This window comes from Pelophylax lessonae (assembly GCF_965119305.1).
Source record: "Pelophylax lessonae genome assembly, chromosome: 3".
Lineage (NCBI taxonomy): Eukaryota > Metazoa > Chordata > Amphibia > Anura > Ranidae > Pelophylax > Pelophylax lessonae.
The window spans coordinates 90,096,767-90,119,567 of record NC_138770.1 but is presented as its reverse complement, the minus strand read 5'-3'; the positions used below and the strand labels follow the sequence as shown (position 1 = coordinate 90,119,567).

Here is a 22,801-nt window from a genome sequence, read left to right as displayed (position 1 = left end):
CAGCAGTTGATCCAGAGGAAGGCGAAAAACCCCAGCAAAGCATGATCCAATTTACTACAGTTGGGGAAAAACTTCCTTCCTGATCCCCAAGAGGCAATCAGATATTCCCTGGATCAACTTTGCCTATAAATATTAGTATATTATTTACACCTAGGAAAGATTTCAGGCTTTTTCAATATAGTTCTGTGTAATGGCTTGCAAGGCGGAATTCGGCTGATCACCCGAAGGGTAAAATCTCTCCAAAACCCTCCCACACCACATATTTTCAGATTTTGTTGCCACGTTCTCTGTGAAAACTTTTTAATGGAACACTTTGTGTGTTATTCTCACAAAAGTTCATGGTGACTTTTTCATTTTGATTTATATTTAGGCAGTGCACAATTAACAATAGAAAGCTGGTAACTGATGAAGAGAGTTTATTCACGATGGCCACACTTGACTGAGAACACTTTGGTGTAATTTGCTTTTTAAAAAACAATCTCTGGGAAAGAGACATAAATCAACCTGTAAAAAAAAAAAAAAACTGCTTAAGGCATAAATGCGTCACTGAAAATCCACATTTGTAATCAAGATAAAGAAGAGTGTGGCTAAAAGGTAAGCAATCTCTAGCTTTCTTTTTTTATTATTATTATTATTATTTCTCTATTTTTTTTTTCTTTATACACTATAGTAACTAAAAAAAGAAGTTACTAAGGATAACTAATATACCTATTCCATTAAAAAAAAAATGTAGAACAGACTAACCTTACTCAACCTTTGTAACAAAGAGGAACCCTTGAAATAACTTTTTGGGCTCACACAACCCCTGCTAATAATTACTATATCCACAGCTCACAGTACATTAGTGTAATGGATTACGTAGGTAGAAGAACGCTTCTTGCATTTGTTGTCATACAGATATCTAAAGAGATCATTGGTGTCAGTGGGAATTTATCTAAAGTTCTGAAGTTGCTCTTTGCTCAGGGAACCATGGTTGAGAAAGGCTGGAATAGACTATATAATACTGTCTTCCTTTGAGCCTCCTTTTTTATTTTTTTGTTCTCTTTATTTTATGAACATTTACCTAAACAAAAAAGTCAATGGAGTTTACACTTTTATTGTTTTTTAGGTCTGTTCCAAGCACTTCAATTCTCTTTTTACTAATATAATAATTTTTATGATACCCTTGATCTTTTCTTCTTCTAGTTTAAGGTCAAGCTCCCATGTTCTTTTTTTGATATTATAAATACTGCTTTCCTGAACCTTATTCATAACCTTAGGGTAGCTGAAATTAGCCTTTGTGATAGACATGCATTACTGCAATACACAATAACACAAACTTATGTATATAAGAATATTGCAGGCACCCCAACACAGCTTTGACACATTGGCTGAAAAAAAAAAGTCAAATGTCTGTTTGTTGCCCAATTTTTTAATACAAACGTTTATTAAGGTATAAGAAAGAGAAAAAATACAAACCATTACAGATACAAGTATACTTGGTAAACTATGCCCATACAGAAGGCATTAGTGCAAACAAATAATTCTATTCAACCAAGGGGGTTTGAATAAAGCACACTACACAACACATCGTCTGGTAAATTTACATACATGGGTTAAAAGGTTAAAATCAAGTAAAAATATGCCCAAAGTAGTCAACGAATATGCGTAAGCAATATATGAGGGCTAGAGGCAAACTGTAAATCTGTACTCCTTACAGATGGGTGTCAGTAAAGAAAGAAATGGCATTAAAAAAAAAAAAAAAGAAAGAAATGGCAGAAACGAAAAAAAAAAAAAAAAACATAAAAACCATAACAAACAATTCCTAAACAGTCATAGCAGGTTTGATTAGACCATACACATATAATCATTCCCCCCTAACCTGACATCTACCTCAGAGGGTCCATCATGCACCAGGATGACAACTCATTACGTCCAATGTAACCACTTGCTATGAAAAATGTGAATGGTGTCATAAATAGTGTGATAAATTCTTTCCAATAATTAATGGACTCCATCCTCTGAATTTCCTGGGCCCAGGGAACCGATGGGGAACGCCAATTTAGGGCTATCACCCAGTGAATGAAGCATAATAGTACGTGGGGCAATTTTTGAGTGGGGGCTGGTACCCCTGGTAATGATGCAAAAAGTAAGCCCATTGCGGGTGTCAGCGTGACCAAGCGTGACCAAGGAACCTGACCATTGGGTGATCTTTGTCGCTGCCTGTTCCCACATCAGCTTAAGGACCGCGCAGCTCCAGAAAGTGTGTAGAAGGGTACCTGTCTCACTGCACCCTCTGAAGCACAAACTAGAGACATCAGGGTAAAATCTATGGATCCTATCTGGGGTTAGATACCATCTTGTGTGTAACTTTACAACTGTTTCTTTAAGCGCCATTGAGCGAGTGGATTTATGCATATTAGCAATCATAACTGTCCAGTCCTCTTTGGAAACTCCAAACCTACATCCGTCTCCCACCGAACCATCACTGAGGATTTATCTGGAAGTGAAGCATTGTTGAGATAACTGTAGAGTCTTGAAATCACCCCCTTATCTCTGGACTACTTCTGGCAGATCAACTCAAAGATTGAAAATATGGGATTTGCGTTGAGAGTGTACAGAGATTCAATAAAATGTCTAATTTGAAGAACCTACTCTCTCAGTAAAGTAATACTTCCTCATATTACTTTTAAACCTTTGCCCCTCTAATTTAAAACTGTGTCCTCTTGTGGTAGTTTTTCTTCTTTTAAATATGCTCTCCTCCTTTACCGAGTTGATTCCCTTTATGTATTTAAAAGTTTCTATCATATCCCCTCTGTCTGTTCTTTCTTCCAAGCTATACATGTTAAGGTCCTTTAACCTTTCCTGGTAAGTTTTTTCCTGCAATCCATGTACTAGTTTAGTAGCTCTTCTCTGAACTCTCTCTAGAGTATCTATATCCTTCTGGAGATATGGCCTCCAGTACTGCGCACAATACTCCAATTGAGGTCTCACCAGTGTTCTGTACAGCGGCATAAGCACTTCTCTCTTTCTACTGCTTATACCTCTCCCTATACATCCAAGCATTCTGCTGGCATTTCATGCTGCTCTATTACATTGTCTTTTGTCTTCCCACCTTTAAGTCTTCTGAAATAATTACTCCTAAATCCCTTTCCTCAGATACTGAGGTCAGGACTGTGTCTAATATTCTATATTCTGCCCTTGGGTTTTTACTCCCCAGGTGCATTATCTTGCACTTATCCACATTAAATTTCAGTTGCCAGAGTTCTGACCATTCTTCTAGTTTTGCTAAATCCTTTTCCATTTGGCGTTTCCCTGCAGGAACATCAACCCTGTTACATATCTTTGTGTCATCAGCAAAGGGTATATATACACACACCCATGTATGTATATATACACCTAGACATATATAGGTGTGATAGTAGCAGAAATATATGCTTGCGCTAATGAAATCATTTACACTAATATGGCTCCGCTCCTATCACACCTATATATGTCTAAGTGTAAAATACATATAAGTATGTGTGTATATATACCCATATACACAAGTTCAGATGTTTTGCCTGCCTCCAAAGAACCCAAAAAAATGCCAAAAAAAAAACGCCCAGGTGTGTTGTTGCAGGCATTTTTTGGGGGTTTTTGGAGGCAGGCAAAACATCTGAACTTGTGTATAGTGGTATATATACACACATACTTAGATGTATTTTACACTTACACATATATAGGTGTTATAGGAGCGGAGCCATATTAGTGTAAATGATTTCATTAGCGCAAGCATATATTTCTGCTACTATCACACCTATATATGTCTAGGTGTATATATACATATAAGTATGTGTGTATATATACCCGTATACACAAGTTCAGATGTTTTGCCTGCCTCCAAAAACCCCCAAAAAATACCTGCAACAACACACCTGGGCGTTTTTTTTTTTTGGGCGCTAGCGTTTTCTTGGGCATTTTTTGGGGTTCTTTGGAGGCAGGCAAAACATCTGAACTTCTGTATACGGTATATATACACACATACTTATATGTATATATACACCTAGACATATATAGGTGTGATAGTAGCAGAAATATATGCTTGCGCTAATGAAATCATTTACACTAATATGGCTCCGCTCCTATAACACCTATATATGTGTAAGTGTAAAATACATCTAGGTATGTGTGTATATATACCACTATACACAAGTTCAGATGTTTTGCCTGCCTCCAAAAACCCCCAAAAAATGCCTGCAACAACACACCTGGGTGTTTTTTTTTTTTTTTGGGCGCTAACGTTTTTTTGGGAACTTTTTTGGGTTCTTTGGAGGCAGGCAAAACACCTGAACTTGTGTATAGTGGTATACAGTGGGTACGGAAAGTATTCAGACCCCCTTAAATTTTTCACTCTTTGTTATATTGCAGCCATTTGCTAAAATCATTTAAGTTCATTCTTCTTCATCATGAATGTACACATAGCACCCCATACTGACAGAAAAACACAGAATTGTTGACATTGTTGCAGATTTATTAAAAAAGAAAAACTGAAATATCACATGGTCCTAAGTATTCAGACCCTTTGCTGTGACACTCATATATTTAACTCAGGTGCTTTCCATTTCTTCTGATCATCCTTGAGATGGTTCTACACCTTCATTTGAGTCCAGCTGTGTTTGATTATACTGATTGGACTTGATTAGGAAAGCCACACACCTGTCTATATAAGACCTTCCAGATCACAATGCATGTCAGAGCAAATGAGAATCATGAGGTCAAAGGAACTGCCTGAAGAGCTCAGAGACAGAATTGTGGCAAGGCACAGATCTGGCCAAGGTTACAAAAAGATTTCTGCTGCACTTAAGGTTCCTAAGAGCACAGTGGCCTCCATAATCCTCAAATGGAAGACGTTTGGGACGACCAGAACCCTTCCTAGAGCTGGCCGTCCGGCCAAACTGAGCTATCGGGGGAGAAGAGCCTTGGTGAGAGAGGTAAAGAAGAACCCAAAGATCACTGTGGCTGAGCTCCAGAGATGCAGTCAGGAGATGGGAGAAAGTTGTAGAAAGTCAACCATCACTGCAGCCCTCCACCAGTCGGGGCTTTATGGCAGAGTGGCCCGACGGAAGCCTCTCCTCAGTGTAAGACACATGAAAGCCCGCATGGAGTTTGCTAAAAAAAACACCTGAAGGACTCCAAGATGGTGAGAAATAAGATTCTCTGGTCTGATGAGACCAAAATAGAACTTTTTGGCCTTAATTCTAAGCGGTATGTGTGGAGAAAACCAGGCACTGCTCATCACCTGTCCAATACAGTCCCAACAGTGAAGCATGGTGGTGGCAGCATCATGCTGTGGGGGTGTTTTTCAGCTGCAGGGACAGGACGACTGGTTGCAATCGAGGGAAAGATGAATGCGGCCAAGTACAGGGATATCCTGGACAAAAAACTTCTCCAGAGTGCTCTGGACCTCAGACTGGGCCGAAGGTTTACCTTCCAACAAGACAATGACCCCAAGCACACAGCTAAAATAACGAAGGAGTGGCTTCACAACAACTCCGTGACTGTTCTTGAATGGCCCAGCCAGAGCCCTGACTTAAACCCAATTGAGCATCTCTGGAGAGACCTAAAAATGGCTGTCCACCAACGTTTACCATCCAACCTGACAGAACTGGAGAGGATCTGCAAGGAGGAATGGCAGAGGATCCCCAAATCCAGGTGTGAAAGACTTGTTGCATCTTTCCCAAAAAGACTCCTGGCTGTATTAGATCAAAAGGGGGCTTCTACTAAATACTGAGCAAAGGGTCTGAATACTTAGGACCATGTGATATTTCAGTTTTTCTTTTTTAATAAATCTGCAACAATGTCAACAATTCTGTGTTTTTCTGTCAGTATGGAGTGCTATGTGCACATTCATGAGGAAGAACAATGAACCTAAATGATTTTAGCAAATGGCTGCAATATAACAAAGACTGAAAAATTTAAGGGGGTCTGAATACTTTCCGTACCCACTGTATATACACACATACTTATATGTATTTTACACTTAGACATATATAGGTGTGATAGGAGCGGAGCCATATTAGTGTAAATGATTTTGTTAGCGCAAGCATATATTTCTGCTACTATCACACCTATATATGTCTAGGTGTATATATACTGTGACAGGAAGTCAGGTAAATCTGGGAATGTAGTCACAGGCCGGAGATACATTTCCACCTGATTTAGAAAGTTCACTAATTACTATAGGGTGTTGGCTACAGAACTGTCTAAGGAAGTTGAAAGGCCTTCAGCTGTTCAGAATGAGGAAATGAAGGCCTCTATAATTGTCCAAAGGAAGTTCTATTGATTGCTGCCTCCTGTCGCTGTGTGAGCTGGGAAGAGGAGGACAGACATACGTGTGCCTCCCGACGCCGTGTGGGCATGGGAGAAGGACTGCTGCCTCCGGAAGCTGTCTCCTGAGGCCATGTGGGCTGGGAGAAGGAGGACAGTCAGATGAGTGCCTCCCGACAAGCTGGTGAGCATGGGAGAAGACCCCCTGAAGTGATATGCGCTAAGGAGGGTAACCAAGTGTGAAGACGTCTCAAAGGTGAGAAAACAAACTATTTCTATGTGAAAGAAATAAAGGAATGTTTGCCATGTGAAGAGGCAAGCCAAGAGACATTCTCATTGTGATGAGTTAAGGACATGTTCAATGGACATTTGTGCTGTGTGAAGAGATTATAAATGGACTATTGAGAGTCTGCTGTATGACCAGCCAAGTCTGCCCAACAGTAGGTTGGGGACAGACTTCATTAGATAGGATCCAGTGTGTGAGAAGGTAGCCGCCCACAGTGGCAAGGATTTATTTTGTTTTATTTTATTTTGGCTGTTTTGAGGCTTGCAATTGTGTGAAGTAAATTGCATGAATAAATCAGTGTTGTTTGCAACCACTGCTCGGCTATCGCTCTATGAAAACGCAGCCCCAAAGGGGTCATCCACGCCTACCACCGAGCTAATCCCTCACAATACATACATGGGGATGTCCCTGTATTACAATGCTAGGAATTTGGCGGGGGCTATCTTATATACTGGGGGGCGTATTCACTAATGATTGGCCTAGGGACCCCCTAGTCACTCCAATCACATTCCTAGCATTCTCCTGCCCCCTCAATTGGTTTTTGCTAATGGTTCTGGTCCAATCACTGGCTTTTAAAGCCCATTCCCTGTCCCATTGCATTTTGGTTGGTTCTGGTTGCCGAATTCCAAACTTTTTCAGTAAAAAGTTTTAAATTCGGCCGAACCTCGAACAGTCAAAGTTCGGGTCGAACCGATGGTCGACCCGAACCGTTCGATCATCCCTAATGTTTAATTGTTGGTAAAAAAAAAAAAATGAATATAAAAACAAACAATGCATTTCGAGGACAACACCACCATTAAAAATAGCAATTTATAATCTCCAACCTTTATTACAGTTGACCCTCCTTGTACCAGATTTGCGTCAAAACCTTGTGGGGCACCTTGAGTTTCTGTTGTTCTTTTCTTTATGAACCGTGCAACGGCGACTCAAGTGCCCTTCAATCTTTGCTTCCCTATGTGGTATCAGCCTCAGCAGTATCCACTGTCAATTGTGCTTGAATGGTTTAGTTATTTACTATGTTATTTTGAATTATGCCATTGGTCTATTGCAGTGGTCTACAAACTGCGGCATGTGGGCCAGATGTGGCCCTTTGCTTGCTTTTATCTGTCCCTTGTTGCACTATTACACTCACCGATATGAGGAACAATTTCTCCAACTAATACCAATAATGGGGTACTATTCCTCTTGATGAAACCAATAATGGGGCACCATTCCTCCCATCACTATCAAATATGGGGCACTATTTCTCCTCCTACTGGCCACAGACACTATGTATTTTTTTTTACTCCCACTGCTGACCACCATACCCGAGGCATTATTCTGGGGTATGTTCTACTCCCAATGGCCACAGCCCCCCCCCCCCCACCTAATGTCTGAAGGACAATAAATTGGCCCTTTGTTTAGAAAGGTCTGGTATATTAAGAACCAGGCGCTGACCTAGAGTGTACATCAGTTGGGGGGCGACCGGTAGGGGCTAGGACTATCACCTGTCCAGGATTTACCAAGATCAGTCTGCAGTGATTTCTGTTCCTGCTGCATAATGGCCTGTCCATATACTGCCCCAGCCTGTCCATATACTGCCCCAGCCTGTCCATACTACCCTATTCTGTTCATATACGACCATAGTCTGTCTATTTACTACCCTAGTTGTCCAAATACTACCCTAGCCTGTCCCTATACTACCTTAGCCAGTCCATATACTACCCTATTCTGTCTATATATTACCCTAGTCTGTCTATATACTACTCTAGCCTGTCCATTTACTATCCTAGCCTGTCTATATACTACCCTTTCCTGTCCATATACTACCCTAGCCTGTCTATTAACTACCCCGGCCTTTCCATATACTACCCTAGTCTGTCTATTTACTACCCTATCATGTCTATATATTACCCTAGTCTGTCTATATACTACCCTAGCCTGTCTTTATACTACCCTAGCCTGTCCATATACCTGCAAACCACGGCTGGCATGAGGAAGCAAGCCAGTGCCACCACTATTTGTCTTTAGGCTGGTTCCAGAGGTGCAGTTGTGGGCCTGAGGCCACGGCTCAAGAAATAGGTGGAAAGGCGCCTCAAAAATCTCCACCACGCCACCTCCACCGTATACATGGGCAGGGCAAAAGGGGGTGGAATCAGGGGTGGAGCCAATGGAGGTAGCAAAATGAGATTTCGCCTAAAGCAGGGGTCTTCAAACTATAGCCCTCCAGTTGTTCAGGAACTACAATTCCCATCATGCCTAGCCAATGAATGCCTGTGAATGGCAGAGTTTTACAATGCCTCATGGGATGTGTAGTTCCACCACAGCTGGAGGGCTGTTTGATGATTCCTGGCCTAGAGTGTCAAAAATTCTTGCACCAGCCCTGGGTCTATTGGATGTGGATAGCTCTGTCACACAGCCTGGTGACCTGAATTATCTCTGCTGCAGTTAAGCAACTCAGCTTAGCCACTTGCCACCTGTGACTTGGCAGCAACAGACCAAAAAGGTCATCTCTTACTGCTATTTCTATTGCTCTCTCTTACTCTGAGAATGTTCCTTGCCAGCACACACAGTATATATAAAAAGGCTACACACCTCTGTAAAAATGTCATGTTTCTGTGGCGTAAAAAAATGAGACAAAGATAAATAATTTCAGAACTTTTTCCACCTTTTATGTGACCTATAAAATGTACAACTCAGTTGAACAACAAACTAAAATCCTTTAGGTGGAAGGAAGTAAAAATAAAAACGAAAATAGTATGGTTGCATAAGTGTGTACACCATTAAACAAATACTTTTGATTTTATTAGAGCACTCAGTCTTTTTGGATATGAATCTATCAGCATGGCATATCTTGACTTGGCAATATTCCCCCACTCTTCTTTGCAAAAACACTCCAAATCTGTCAGATTGCAAAGGCATCCTCTTTGCACAGCCATCTTCAGATCACCCCACAGATTTTCAATCGGATTCAGGTCTGGGCTCTGACTGGGCCATTCCAAAACCTTAATCTTCTTCTGGCGAAGCCATTTCTTTGTTGATTTGGACTCCAACCATCTAACAGTTACCCATAGAAACCTTCACCACCTCAACCCTTCTGTTCTCTACTCTGCTACTGACCATCTATATGACAAAATCTCAACCCTGCCATGCCCCAACCTAGCCACTTTCAAATATAACAGCTCACTGTCATCCTCCCTAGAAAAGCTTGCTCCCCTTGCTACACGCAGAATCCAGCCCCGACCACTACAACCCTGGCAAACAGACGACTTCAGAAGTCTCAGAAAATATAGCGGCGCTCTTGAGTAAGACTAACTCCCAGAAAGACTTCAACCAATAAAAATCGGCCCACCTAAAATACTATTTCTGCCTCCTCACTGTCAAGCAAACCTATTTTATCACACTCATTAACACATTCTCATCTAGTCCCCGTCAACTCTTCTCTACCTTTAACTCTCTACTCCTACTCCACCCCCTAACTCACTCACTGCCCAGGAGATCATCAATCACTTTAAAAATAAGATTGATATAATTTGCAAGGAGATCTCCAATGTGCAGATACCTCCCCCACTTAACACCCTATGACTATGGGTACAATCATTACTTACCTAGTTCAACCCTGCTAGTATTAAACAAGGTTCCTGGACTTTTTTCTAACACCCATCTAACCACCTGCCCCCTCGATCCTGCTCCCTCGCAAATGCTACACTCACCCTCTGACTCTATTCTATGTTCTCTAACTCATATCTTCAACCTCTTCCTCTCTTCTGACATCTTCCCCAAGTCTCTAAAACACGCACTAGTCACACCCATCCTTAAAAAGCCCTCACTGGGCCCCACCAATCTTCACAATCTACGCCCTATCTCCTTACTCCCCTTCTCCTCCAAACTCCTTGAACAACTGATCTATAACCGACTGAGTGACCATCTGATCACCTTCAGTCTGGATTTCGCCCTCAACATTCCACGGAAACTGCTCTCCTTAAACTCACAAACGACCTACTAACAGCTAACACCAACGGACACTATTCTGTACTACTCCTCCTGGACCTCTCTGCTGCCTTTGACACAGTGGACCACCCCCTCCTCCTCAAAAAACTCCACTTCCTTGGTCTCCGTGACCGTACTCTTCACTGGTTCTCATCCTACCTATCCCAACGCACCTTCCATGCTACTTACAACTTTACTACCGCCTCTTCCTTTCTCCGTCAGGTCCCCCAAGGTTCTGTTCTTGGACCTCTAGTTTTCTCAATCTACACCTCCTCCATGGGTCAGCTGATTGCCTCCCATGGCTTTCAATATCATCTCTACGCTGACGTCACTCATATCAATCTCTCCACTCCTCAGCTCACTCCATTAGTCTCCTCACGCAACACCAACATACTAACAGTCATATCAGCCTGGATGTCACATCACTTCCTCAAACTAAACCTATCCAAAACCGTGCTCATGATATCCCCCCCCCCCCCCCACACACAAACACACATTCCTCTTCCCCTAATTTCGCTATCAAAATCAATTGCTAAACTATCAACCCCCCATGCCAAGGTCGTAGGTGTAATCCTGGACTCTGAACTATTCTTTCAGCCCCACATCCAGACGCTGTCCAAAGTTTGCTGCCTCAACCTCCGCAACATCTCCAAGACACACCCCTTCCTAACCAACAGCACCACAATGCTTCTAATCCACTCCCTGGTCATCTATCGTCTCGATTACTGCAACTCCCTCCTCATTGGCTTACCTTTAAATAGGCTATCCCCCTTTCAGTCCATCATGAACGCTGCTTCCAGGCTCATCCATCTTACAAACTGCTTGGTCTCTGCTACTCCTCTTTGCCAATCCCTCCATTGGCTGCCACTCAACCTACATATTCAAGATACTAACCAAGATAGCTATTCAAGAAACTAACCATAAATTACAAAGCCATTCATAACCTGGCCTCCAGCTACATCACTAACCTAGTCTCAAAATACCAACCAAATTGTTCTCTTCGTTCCTCCCAGGACCTCCTGCTCTCTAGCTCCCTTGTCACCTCTTCTCATACTCGCCTCGAGGACTTCTCCCAAGCCTCTCCCATCCTCTGGAATGTTCTACCCCAATCTGTCTAAACTATCTCCTACTTTCTCCACTTTCAGACAATCCCTAAAAACACATCTTTTCAGAGAAGCCTATTGGCCCCCACCTAACAATTGTACATTTATTTCCTCCAACAGCACATCCCCCCACAATTATTACCTCGTGTATCTCTTGACCCTCCCTCTTAGATTGTAAGCTCTCTGATTCCTACTGTATTAAAGTGTATTGTAGTTGTACTGTCTACCCTGAAGTTGTAAAGTGCTGCGTAAACTGTCGGCGCAATATAAATCCTCTATAATAATAATAATAATGTATGCTTTGGGTCGTTGTCATGCTGAAAGATGAAGTTCCTCTTCATGTTCAGCTTTATATCAGAAGCCTGAAGGTTTTGTGCCAATATTGACTGGAAATTGGAACTGTTTATAATTCCCTCTACCTTGCCTAAGGCCCCTATTCCAGTTGAAGAAAAACAGCCCCAAATCATGATGATGCCACTACCATGCTTCACCTGTGTGTATGGTGTTCTTTTGGTGTTGTGCAGTGTTGCTTTTGCACCAAACATATCTTTTGGAATTATGGCCAAAGAGTTCAACCTTGGTTTTATCAGACCATAACACATTTTCCCACATGCTTTTGGGAGACTTCAGATGTGTTTTTGCAAACCTTAGCCGGTCTTGGATGTTTTTCTTCGTAGGAAAAGGCTTCCGTCTTGCCACTCTACCCCATAGCCCAGACATATTAAGAATAGATTGTTGTCACATGTATCACACAGCCAGTACTTGCCAGATATTCCTGAAGCTCCTTTAATGTTGCTGTAGCCCTCTTGGAAGCCTTTTCATCAATTTTGGGATGATGTCAAGTTCTTGGTAATGTCACTGTTGTGCCCTATTTTCTCCACTTGATGATGACTGTCTTCACTGGGTTCCATGTTATATCTAATGCCTTGGAAATGTTTTTGTACCCTTCTCCTGAATGATACCTTTTAACAATATGATCCCTCTGATGCTTTGAAAGCATGGCTTTTGCTGTACGATGCGACTAAGAAAATGTCAGGAGTGGGGTATGGTTGGTTTCTCAGGCCAAGGGGTGGGACTTTTACGGGCAAGTGAAAGATACACAGTTGTATAAAATAAATGATTGCAATTTATTGCGAATACAATATTCAATAAAGATATTTTAAAACAACATTTGTGGTGATGTGAAGTGTTTGGGTTACAGACCCAAGGTGCATAGAGAAATGCTAGGTTTGGAAAAAGAGTTTCCGTGACAGTGGTGCAGTATGTGTGACTTTATTTTTGATGAAAGAGACTCTGTTCCTCCAGGCTGGATTGCTTGGATGTGTCACAGAGAATTCATCAAAAAGTTGACCCGACGCGTTTCGGCTAACAGAGTAGCCTTTGTCAAGGGTTTGTTTGTCACCAAGTCTGTAGAAATAGTGACAGGTTTAGTTGTCATCTGTATATATCATAAATATTCGCATATAATGGGTTACATAGTGTTGGTAAGGAAAACAATTGAAAGTACATACGTTTGACCTGTTTTGGTGATACTTATTCAAAGTCTTAGAAGATCCGCAGCGAGAACCAATTGTGAGCAACCTGCAGATGTGGTGAGTGGTAAATATCAGTAGATACTGAATAAGGAATTAGCATTATTGATGATGGTATCAACTTACTAGGTATTGGTTGGATGTCCGTTTAAGCCTGGGTTGCCAGATGGAAATTGGCAGCAAAACAACATATATAGATATATATGTATATCTGTATACATACATATATATATACATATATATAGATGTCTTTGTATAGTGGCCAATCTGTAGGTATATAATATGTGCATAAGGTTGGTATCCCAATTGTTTGGAGAGGGTATGTAAAAAGGGGGGGAAAATAAATCTTCCACTACTTACAAAGTATGTTGCAAGTTCACGGTTTCTGGATAGCTCAGGATAACTTAAAAGTTATTTTTTCGGTGCATAGGTGCAGCCGTCCTCAGCATCCACTCTGTGTTTTATGCAAGTATTTAGATGCTGAAAGTACATGTAGCTTATTTAAAACTCCGAAAAAGACACAGGCAAAAGTAGCCAAGTATAGTGCTTTTATTTGGGAGTGGTGATATTGGCAAAGTAGGTAACACTTACGATTGTTTAGAGGGGTTTTCTGCAGGTTGCGTCCGCTCTGTCTCCTCGTTTCCCTCGGTGTGAGGGTGATGTGAGGAGACGCTGATTCCCCGGCCTTTTTAAAGCCCGTCGCGCGTGCGCACTGTGCGCCGCACGTACCGAGCTTCTTGTGTGACTGACGTCATTCCCTTGTTGTGCGCACGCGCCAGCGGGGTGCGTGCGCATCGGGAGACTGGTCGCACATTATTGGCCGCCGACACGGGAGGAAGGAACCAAGATCAGCAGGACCTTAATATATACTCATTGTAAGCAAGCTAGGAGATCTATAAAATTCCGCCCTCCAAGGCATAGAGCCTATTGGAGGAAAGGAAAATCGCATCTCCACAGCCAAACCCTCTATTGTCCCAACAATAGTTGATCTAAGGAAGAAATTCCCTCATTGACAACCATGGAGGACAAACAGGATGGAGACCTAATGGGAACTGAATGGGAAAACCTAATGTCAGCCATCCAGAAAAGCTTCCAAGGAAATGAACAACAAGATTCAGACATCACATCATTATTCAATAATCTCAAAAAACATCTTGAGCGAAAAGCAGCCCTACATTGGCACATAAGATCTTTTGAGAGATACATAACGGAGGAAATCAACCCTGCTGGTTTGAGAATACAAATATTCCCAACCATGGACAACATCACAAACCAGATTAAAAAAGATTGGGAAAATGCCTTGAATGAGTGCTCAAAGAATCTAATGATACTACTCCAAGAAGAATACCTACGCCAAATCAAAAGCCTAGAAAACGACATCAAACTTATCTATGAAAAACTAACACCATTAAAAAAGATTGCCCTCTACAGCGAACAAGAAAGAAAACTTAAACAACATCTAGAGGAGTACAGTAAGGAAATATTAAAAAAGAAGGAGCAAAAATACTGGAGGGACAAAAATGCATTTAGCCAAAACCGAGCCTACAAATGGTCAAATCCTAGACTAAATAGAAGAACAAACTACAGGCAACCTAAAAATACAGGACAACATTACTCATCAGACTCTTCCTCCTACGCATCAGGAACTGAAAAAAGAATGGCAAGAAGGAGAGACCTACAGATCCCCCCACAAAACTATGAAACCGAAGATAGAGAAGAAGAACCCTACACACTTGAACCCACTTCAACAAATGAAGGAGAAACATCAGCACCCCAGAAAAATCATCAAATGTTCACAAGATCATACAAGCCCAAAGAAAACCCCTCAAAAAAACAGAAAGGTTTTTTAGGGCAAACAGACCCGAAAACCCAGACGAAAACACAAAAACAGACAAAACCATAGAGATGGAAGGCGTAACCATCATAAACTTATCCTCACATACGCTAACTAAAGACCAAACAGAAGTATTGACATTAGGCTTATCTTTCTGCCCCAACAAAACATCAGATACTTTCGAAATCATCAAAGATATCAATTTATTCGCCAGAAAATTGCTCTTCAAAACAATGTACCAAAAAACACCAACGATAGAAAAACCATCCAACTTGACGGCAGCCGAGCTCAGAGCAATCAGAGATTTGAACCTACTCCTAGAAGAAGGAGGCTTGGAGGATTGGCCAGACGAAGACACTCAACCAGAAGGAGATGAAGACGAAGAGGAAGACCACACCACTCAAGAAAAAACAATACCAGAATTTAAAAAGAGATCTCAAAAATTTCCCCCACTTAACTTGAATCCAGCGATTGCTCTATTTGTTCGCGAAACAACCAAAGACATAGAAAAATTAAAACTCAAAAAAGATTACAAAACAAACAACCTTACCAGGAGACAAGAATCAGCGATTAAAGAACTGCAGAACCTTGAAGGCATTACAATAAAACCAGCCGACAAAGGGGGCAATATTGTACTCATGAGTAATGAAAAATACAAACAAATGTGTCTAAACATCTTGAACAACCCTGTCTGTTACAAACAAATATCTCCTGTAATGATCAACTCCTTCAAAGAAGACTTCTACCAAAGACTAGATAGAGCCCTACAAGAAGGGACAATTACACAAACACTCTGGACCTTTATGAAAACCAAGCATCCTAGAACACCGACATTCTATGCACTCCCAAAGGTGCATAAAAACAAACGAAACCCACCCGGGAGACCCATCATTTCAGGAAACGGCAACATCACGGAAGCCACAAGCCAGGTCATTGACGCACACCTCAGACCGTATGTTACAACATTACCCTCATATATCAAAGACACCGTACACCTCCTACAAACATTAGAGGGCATAATCATACCAAAAAATGCCTTCCTAATCACGGTGGATGTGGAATCCTTGTATAGCAACATTCCCCACAAAAAAGGTATAGAAGTTATCAAAAAAACACTAAGCCAAGGAAGTAACACCGATCTAAAGTTCAATAATTTCATTACTCAAATGCTCGAATATATTCTCCACCACAATTTCTTTACCTTTGATGGGGTCTATTACTTGCAAACATGTGGCGTAGCGATGGGCACAAGCTGTGCCCCATCCTACGCCAACATATACCTAGGAGCATGGGAACGGGACTTTCTAACAAAGGAAGAAAATAGTCTATATACCGACCACATCACACTATGGCAACGATATATAGACGATATCTTGATCGTATGGGACGGACCAGAAGAGCTAATTGAGGGATGCCTGAAGGCAATGAATACAAATAATTACAATATGTTCCTCACACTCAACTACAGCAACCATAAAGTTCCCTTCCTGGACACCTGGATTATAAAGGATAAAGAGGGCGCGATACGAACAACACTATACAGAAAAGAGACAGCAGGAAATACGATTTTACATGCCACCAGTTTTCACCCGACACCCCTCAAGAAAGCCATCCCATACAGTCAATACCTACGACTCAAACGGAACTGTAACCTAGATAAAGACTTCCAAAATGAAGCAAGACTCCTGACAAATAGATTACTCCAAAGAGGATATACGAAGACAACACTTAAAAAAGCCTACAACAAAGCGAACCAACAAGAAAGACAACTTATCCTATTCCCAACCAAACATACAGGTGGCAAAAAACATAAAGAAAAAGAACAAGAGAAAGACAATACACGGATTATACTAAGATATACCAACGAACATCCCACCATAAAAAATATTCTTCTAAAGCACTGGCCAATCCTAAAAGAGGACCCCAAAACAAAACATCTGGTTTCCGACAACCCATCAATAACATATCGCAAAGCAGGTTCCTTACAACAAAACCTCATACACAGTGAATTCAAAGAAAACATCAGGAAAGACCCATGTAAAACTAAAGGAACATACCCTTGTGGATCCTGTGCTCAATGCAACGTCATTAAAAAATGTGTGGAAACTATACTACCAAATGGGGAAAAATTTATACCAAGACACTTTGCAAATTGCAAGACAAAGGGAGTAATTTATTTGATGAGATGCGAATGTGGAGCATACTATGTTGGGAAAACAAAACAAGAAATGGGAAAAAGAATTGGAAAACATGTGAACACCATGGATCTTTGTAATCCTGACCTTCCACTAGGAAGACATGTAGCGTATCAACATGGCTACAAAATGCCCAAAATAACCTTCATGGCTCTAGACAGAATCCATATTCCCCACAGAGGGGGGGATTGGAACAAACGCCTCCTCCAAATAGAACTACGGTGGATACAACGTCTAAAAGCCACCATACCCCCGGGCCTAAACGAAATAGCAAGTTATCGCCCTTTTTTGGAAGGTTTTGTATCAGGGAAAACTGATTAAAACATAAAACCTCCCTAAAAGCGTAATATCAAAAAATAGGTCAATTTCACCTTATGTTCAAAAATCCCCTTATAAATACACACATTCACAACCATATACCAATTCTGACAAATTCCCAAATCCCCCCTTACCCTTCCCCCCCCCCCTCCCCTTCATTCCCACAGGATCTCCAAACCTTTGTCCTCCAGGATACAATGAGGCCCCCTTCCTTTTCTTTTCTTTCTGCTGTTAAAACTAAAATGACACTCGATATAAACAAATATATACTATGCTTTATTTATTGCACATTTTTCCCTAAATATATATATATACTTGATATAACTTATTGACCTCTGATGAAACTGTTCAATTATGAAGAACGCACCCGGCACGGAAAGCCCCTGGGCAAGCCAGGGGTTAAACTAGGAACCTTGGAATATACCATCTCCCTTAAGATCCCCCTCCCGGGATCTTGGTTCCTTCCTCCCGTGTCGGCGGCCAATAATGTGCGACCAGTCTCCCGATGCGCACGCACCCCGCTGGCGCGTGCGCACAACAAGGGAATGACGTCAGTCACGCAAGAAGCTCGGTACGTGCGGCGCACAGTGCGCACGCGCGACGGGCTTTAAAAAGGCCGGGGAATCAGCGTCTCCTCACATCACCCTCACACCGAGGGAAACGAGGAGACAGAGCGGACGCAACCTGCAGAAAACCCCTCTAAACAATCGTAAGTGTTACCTACTTTGCCAATATCACCACTCCCAAATAAAAGCACTATACTTGGCTACTTTTGCCTGTGTCTTTTTCGGAGTTTTAAATAAGCTACATGTACTTTCAGCATCTAAATACTTGCATAAAACACAGAGTGGATGCTGAGGACGGCTGCACCTATGCACCGAAAAAATAACTTTTAAGTTATCCTGAGCTATCCAGAAACCGTGAACTTGCAACATTCTTTGTAAGTAGTGGAAGATTTATTTTCCCCCCCTTTTTACATACCCTCTCCAAACAATTGGGATACCAACCTTATGCACATATTATATACCTACAGATTGGCCACTATACAAAGACATCTATATATATGTATATATATGTATGTATACAGATATACATATATATCTATATATGTTGTTTTGCTGCCAATTTCCATCTGGCAACCCAGGCTTAAACGGACATCCAACCAATACCTAGTAAGTTGATACCATCATCAATAATGCTAATTCCTTATTCAGTATCTACTGATATTTACCACTCACCACATCTGCAGGTTGCTCACAATTGGTTCTCGCTGCGGATCTTCTAAGACTTTGAATAAGTATCACCAAAACAGGTCAAACGTATGTACTTTCAATTGTTTTTCCTTACCAACACTATGTAACCCATTATATGCGAATATTTATGATATATACAGATGACAACTAAACCTGTCACTATTTCTACAGACTTGGTGACAAACAAACCCTTGACAAAGGCTACTCTGTTAGCCGAAACGCGTTGCGTCAACTTTTTGATGAATTCTCTGTGACACATCCAAGCAATCCAGCCTGGAGGAACAGAGTCTCTTTCATCAAAAATAAAGTCACACATACTGCACCACTGTCACGGAAACTTTTTCCAAACCTAGCATTTCTCTATGCACCTTGGGTCTGTAACCCAAACACTTCACATCACCACAAATGTTGTTTTAAAATATCTTTATTGAATATTGTATTCGCAATAAATTGCAATCATTTATTTTATACAACTGTGTATCTTTCACTTGCCCGTAAAAGTCCCACCCCTTGGCCTGAGAAACCAACCATACCCCACACCAGACTCTAAGGGACGGAGGCAAAACACAACTACAAACTCTCCAGAGATCAACCCCAAAAAACCTCTCTAAAGAAAATGTCAGGAAAGACCTACTAGAACAGCTGAACTTTATTTGGGGTTAATCACAGACACTTTAAATGATGGCAGGTGTGTACTGACTATTTCACATGACTTTGAATGCCTAATTCTGAGCATAGCTACTGACCCAGTTATAAGAGGGTGTGCACACTTATTTATGCAACCACATTATTTTAGTTTTTTTTTTATTTTTACTTCCCCCCCTAAAAGATTTCATTTTTTTTTCAACTGAGTTGAACAGTTTATAGGTCACATTAAAGGTGGAAAAAGTTGTGAAATTATTTATCTTTGTCTCATTTTTTTTACATCACAGAAACATTACATTTTTACAGGGGTGTGAAGATTTATATCCACTGTATGAGTAGAGCACACCTGATTGGCCCCTAGTGTTGCCCTTCCCTCTCACAGTCTAATGTTGCTTTGGGGAGAGGGGGTTTGAAGGAGCCTGATATCAAGTCTAAGGCTGGCCATATATGGTATGAATTTCTTTCCTGCAAACACAGGTTACAGAAAAGAGATTTGAACGATTCCCCCATCAACACAGACAATGTTCACAGAGGAATAAGCAATCGTCTCCTCCCGGGAGGGGGGGGGGGGGCGCCCCCCCCCCCCACTGGGAGAAGACAATTGCTTGTTCCTATAGCAGCCAATAGCGATAAGCGCAAGAGAATCTGGTGGGCTGGTTGTACCAAAATTTATCAATTGATCAACTTGGTACATTCATCCTGCCCATTAATTGTTTGAACTGTGTTTGGTCAGCCTAACTCAGGTATTTATATCAGTTGCTTTTAAAATTTGTGTTATGATTTTTTAAATAAGTACATTACTTCATTCAACGTTTTTTGTTTTTCTTTTTAGGTTAATCTCTGCTTGAGTTCGGCTTTAATGTTTATTACTATATGCATAAAGAAAATGTGTAATTTATTTCACTAAATTATATATTTCAGGGAAATATGAAGCAGGTTACTTTCCTTTCCTTGTTTATGTTTTCTACTTTACAGGTATGTATGGATTTTTTAATTCTATTAGGCAATTATATTGGTCCAGGTAAAAGGCTGCATCCATCAAAAAGTTTTTTTTTTTCAGTTTTAGGTGGACACTGCCACATGTAATTGCCTGCTGGCCTTGTATTTCTTACAAAGATTCTAAGGGCCCATTAACACGCTTATGTGCATACATTAACACGTGTTGTGTTAAAGTTAGTGATCGACCGATTATCAGCAAAGCCGATATATTGGGGGCCAATATGCACTTTTCCTGATATATCGGAATCGCCCCCTGAGGTTACCGATATTGACGATATTTCAGGAAAGTGCTTGTACCGGAGTGATGCCTTCAGCTAGAGGCATCACCCCGGTACCGGCGTCCATAGCAGATGGTCGGCTGTCTTGTAATGACAACCGATGTGGCTGAGAAGCCGCTCGGATGTCATTACAAAGAGCGGGAGGGGACGTCCCCCCCGTCCCGCCACCTTCCGTGGCTTGACTGGGTCTCCCATTCCACCAGGAGACCTGGGCAACCAGCCTGCATGGCCACCGAACAGAAGACCCGATCAAAGCCGCATTCGGCTCTGATCGGATCTCCATGTAAAAACCCGGAAGAGATGTCATGACATCACTTCCGGGTACTCGGCGCCAAATTAAAAAAAATTACAGCATTCAAAACAGCCAAACTTGGCTTTTTGAATGCTTTTAAGTGCAGAGGAGGGGTTTGGGGTTTTTTAGACACCCAGATCCCTCCACAAGAGTACCTGTCAAAAAAAATAAAAAATTAATGTACGAAAATATTGCCCAATATAACCGATATGTGATGATCAAAATATCGGTATTGGCAATAAAAAACAATATCGGTCGATCACTAGTTAAAGTGATTGTAAACGATCACCTTGTAAAACAACCCATTCAGTATAAAATAGGTATAACCTGTGTACAGATTTAAAAAAAACAACCGGCTGGTGTGGGTTGATATCTAATTGACAGGGGTAGAAAATATCCACAGCTACTGCTGTATAATTGCCTGAAATAAGGAAAATACTTCCTTGGCAAAAAAGTCCCCTTGGAAGCTCAAATTCCTTAACCACTTTACCACCAGAGCATTTTGCTGTCTTACGTCTGGGCCACTTTTTGCGATTCGGCGCTGTGCAACTTTAACTGACAATTGCGCGGTCATGCGACGCCATACCCAAACGAAATTTATGTCCTTTTTTTCCCACAAACAGAGCTTTCTTTTGGTGGTATTTGATCACCTGTGCGATTTTTACTTTTTGCGCTATAAACAAAAAAAGAGCGTTTATTTTGAAAAAATAACAATATTTTTAACATTTTTTTTATATGAAATTCCCCCCAAAAAAGATGTAAAAACCATTTTGTTTTTAAATTTTTGGCCAATTTGTTTTCTGCTACCCATGTTTGGTAAAAAAAAATCGCAAAAAGCGTATTTTGATTGGTTTGCGCAAAAGTTATTGCATTTACTAACAAAGGGAACGATTTATGTCATTTTTGGTGTTTTTTTTTTTAACGAGTAATGGCGGCGATCTGCGTTTTTTTTATGCGGGACTGCGACATTGCGGCGGACAGATCGGACCCTTGACTGACATTTTTGACACTTTTGGGGGTACCAGTGACATTACTGCAGTAATCAGTGCTATAAATATGCACTGTTACTGTAAAAATGACACTGGCAGGGAAGGGGTTAATTTTATTGGAGAGGGAGGGGTTAATGTATGCCTGGTGCTTACTGACGTGTGGGGGGGAGGTGACTGTGTGAGCCAGGGACAGATCGGATGTCCAGCTATGCTGAACACTCCGATCTGTCACTCCCTGTCACTGAGGAGATCCGCCCGCTCTGTTTACACAGGCGGGCGGATCTCCAAACTGGATTACCCGACGATTGGGGCAGAGCAGCGGCGATCGCCGCTGCTCCTCCCCTGGCCTGACTCCCGCTGTGAATGAAAACAGCGAGAGCGCGCCTCCGGCGGCGCGCGAGCGCCGCCTACAGGGGGAGGAGTCTGGCGACGTAGGTCTACGTCGTCAGACGGGATCGTGCCACTTTGCCGCAGTAGTACTACGGTACTCAGCGGTAAAGTGGTTAAGAGAAGTCCTATCATTCATGTGAGTGTACCAAAGCAGCAAGGAGCTGTGTGATGGTATAAAAATAGCGAGAAAAAATAATTGCTACTATAGCTGATAAAATTTTATTGGTGGGATTACACAGCGTGTACCCAGACAGTGAGAATATATGTGAAGGGTGCGCTGATATAAAATTAAAGCTGCAACCAAAGATCCAAATACCTGATTTGGAATAGTGAAATTGAAAAAATAGTTGTCTGGTGCGCTATGCTGAATGAAAAATAATAATGTACAACTCATTATCTTTTCCCTGTAAAAGAGAACCACGAATAAACT

At 41.5% G+C, this 22,801-nt stretch overlaps 1 protein-coding gene across 1 annotated transcript in view; it reads left to right on the top strand.

Annotated features, from left to right (window-relative positions):
• The first annotated feature begins 573 nt into the window (after positions 1–573).
• The window catches only part of LOC309548878 (cysteine-rich secretory protein 2-like), a 146,564-nt gene continuing 124,336 nt past the window's right edge, over positions 574–22,801 (top strand). Inside the window, exons 1-2 of the mRNA XM_082248808.1 lie at positions 574–594; positions 20,345–20,398. Of these exons, the coding sequence (XP_082104934.1) occupies positions 20,351–20,398 (48 nt within the window). The 5' untranslated portion in view covers positions 574–594; positions 20,345–20,350. The remainder of the gene's footprint in view (positions 595–20,344; positions 20,399–22,801) is intronic.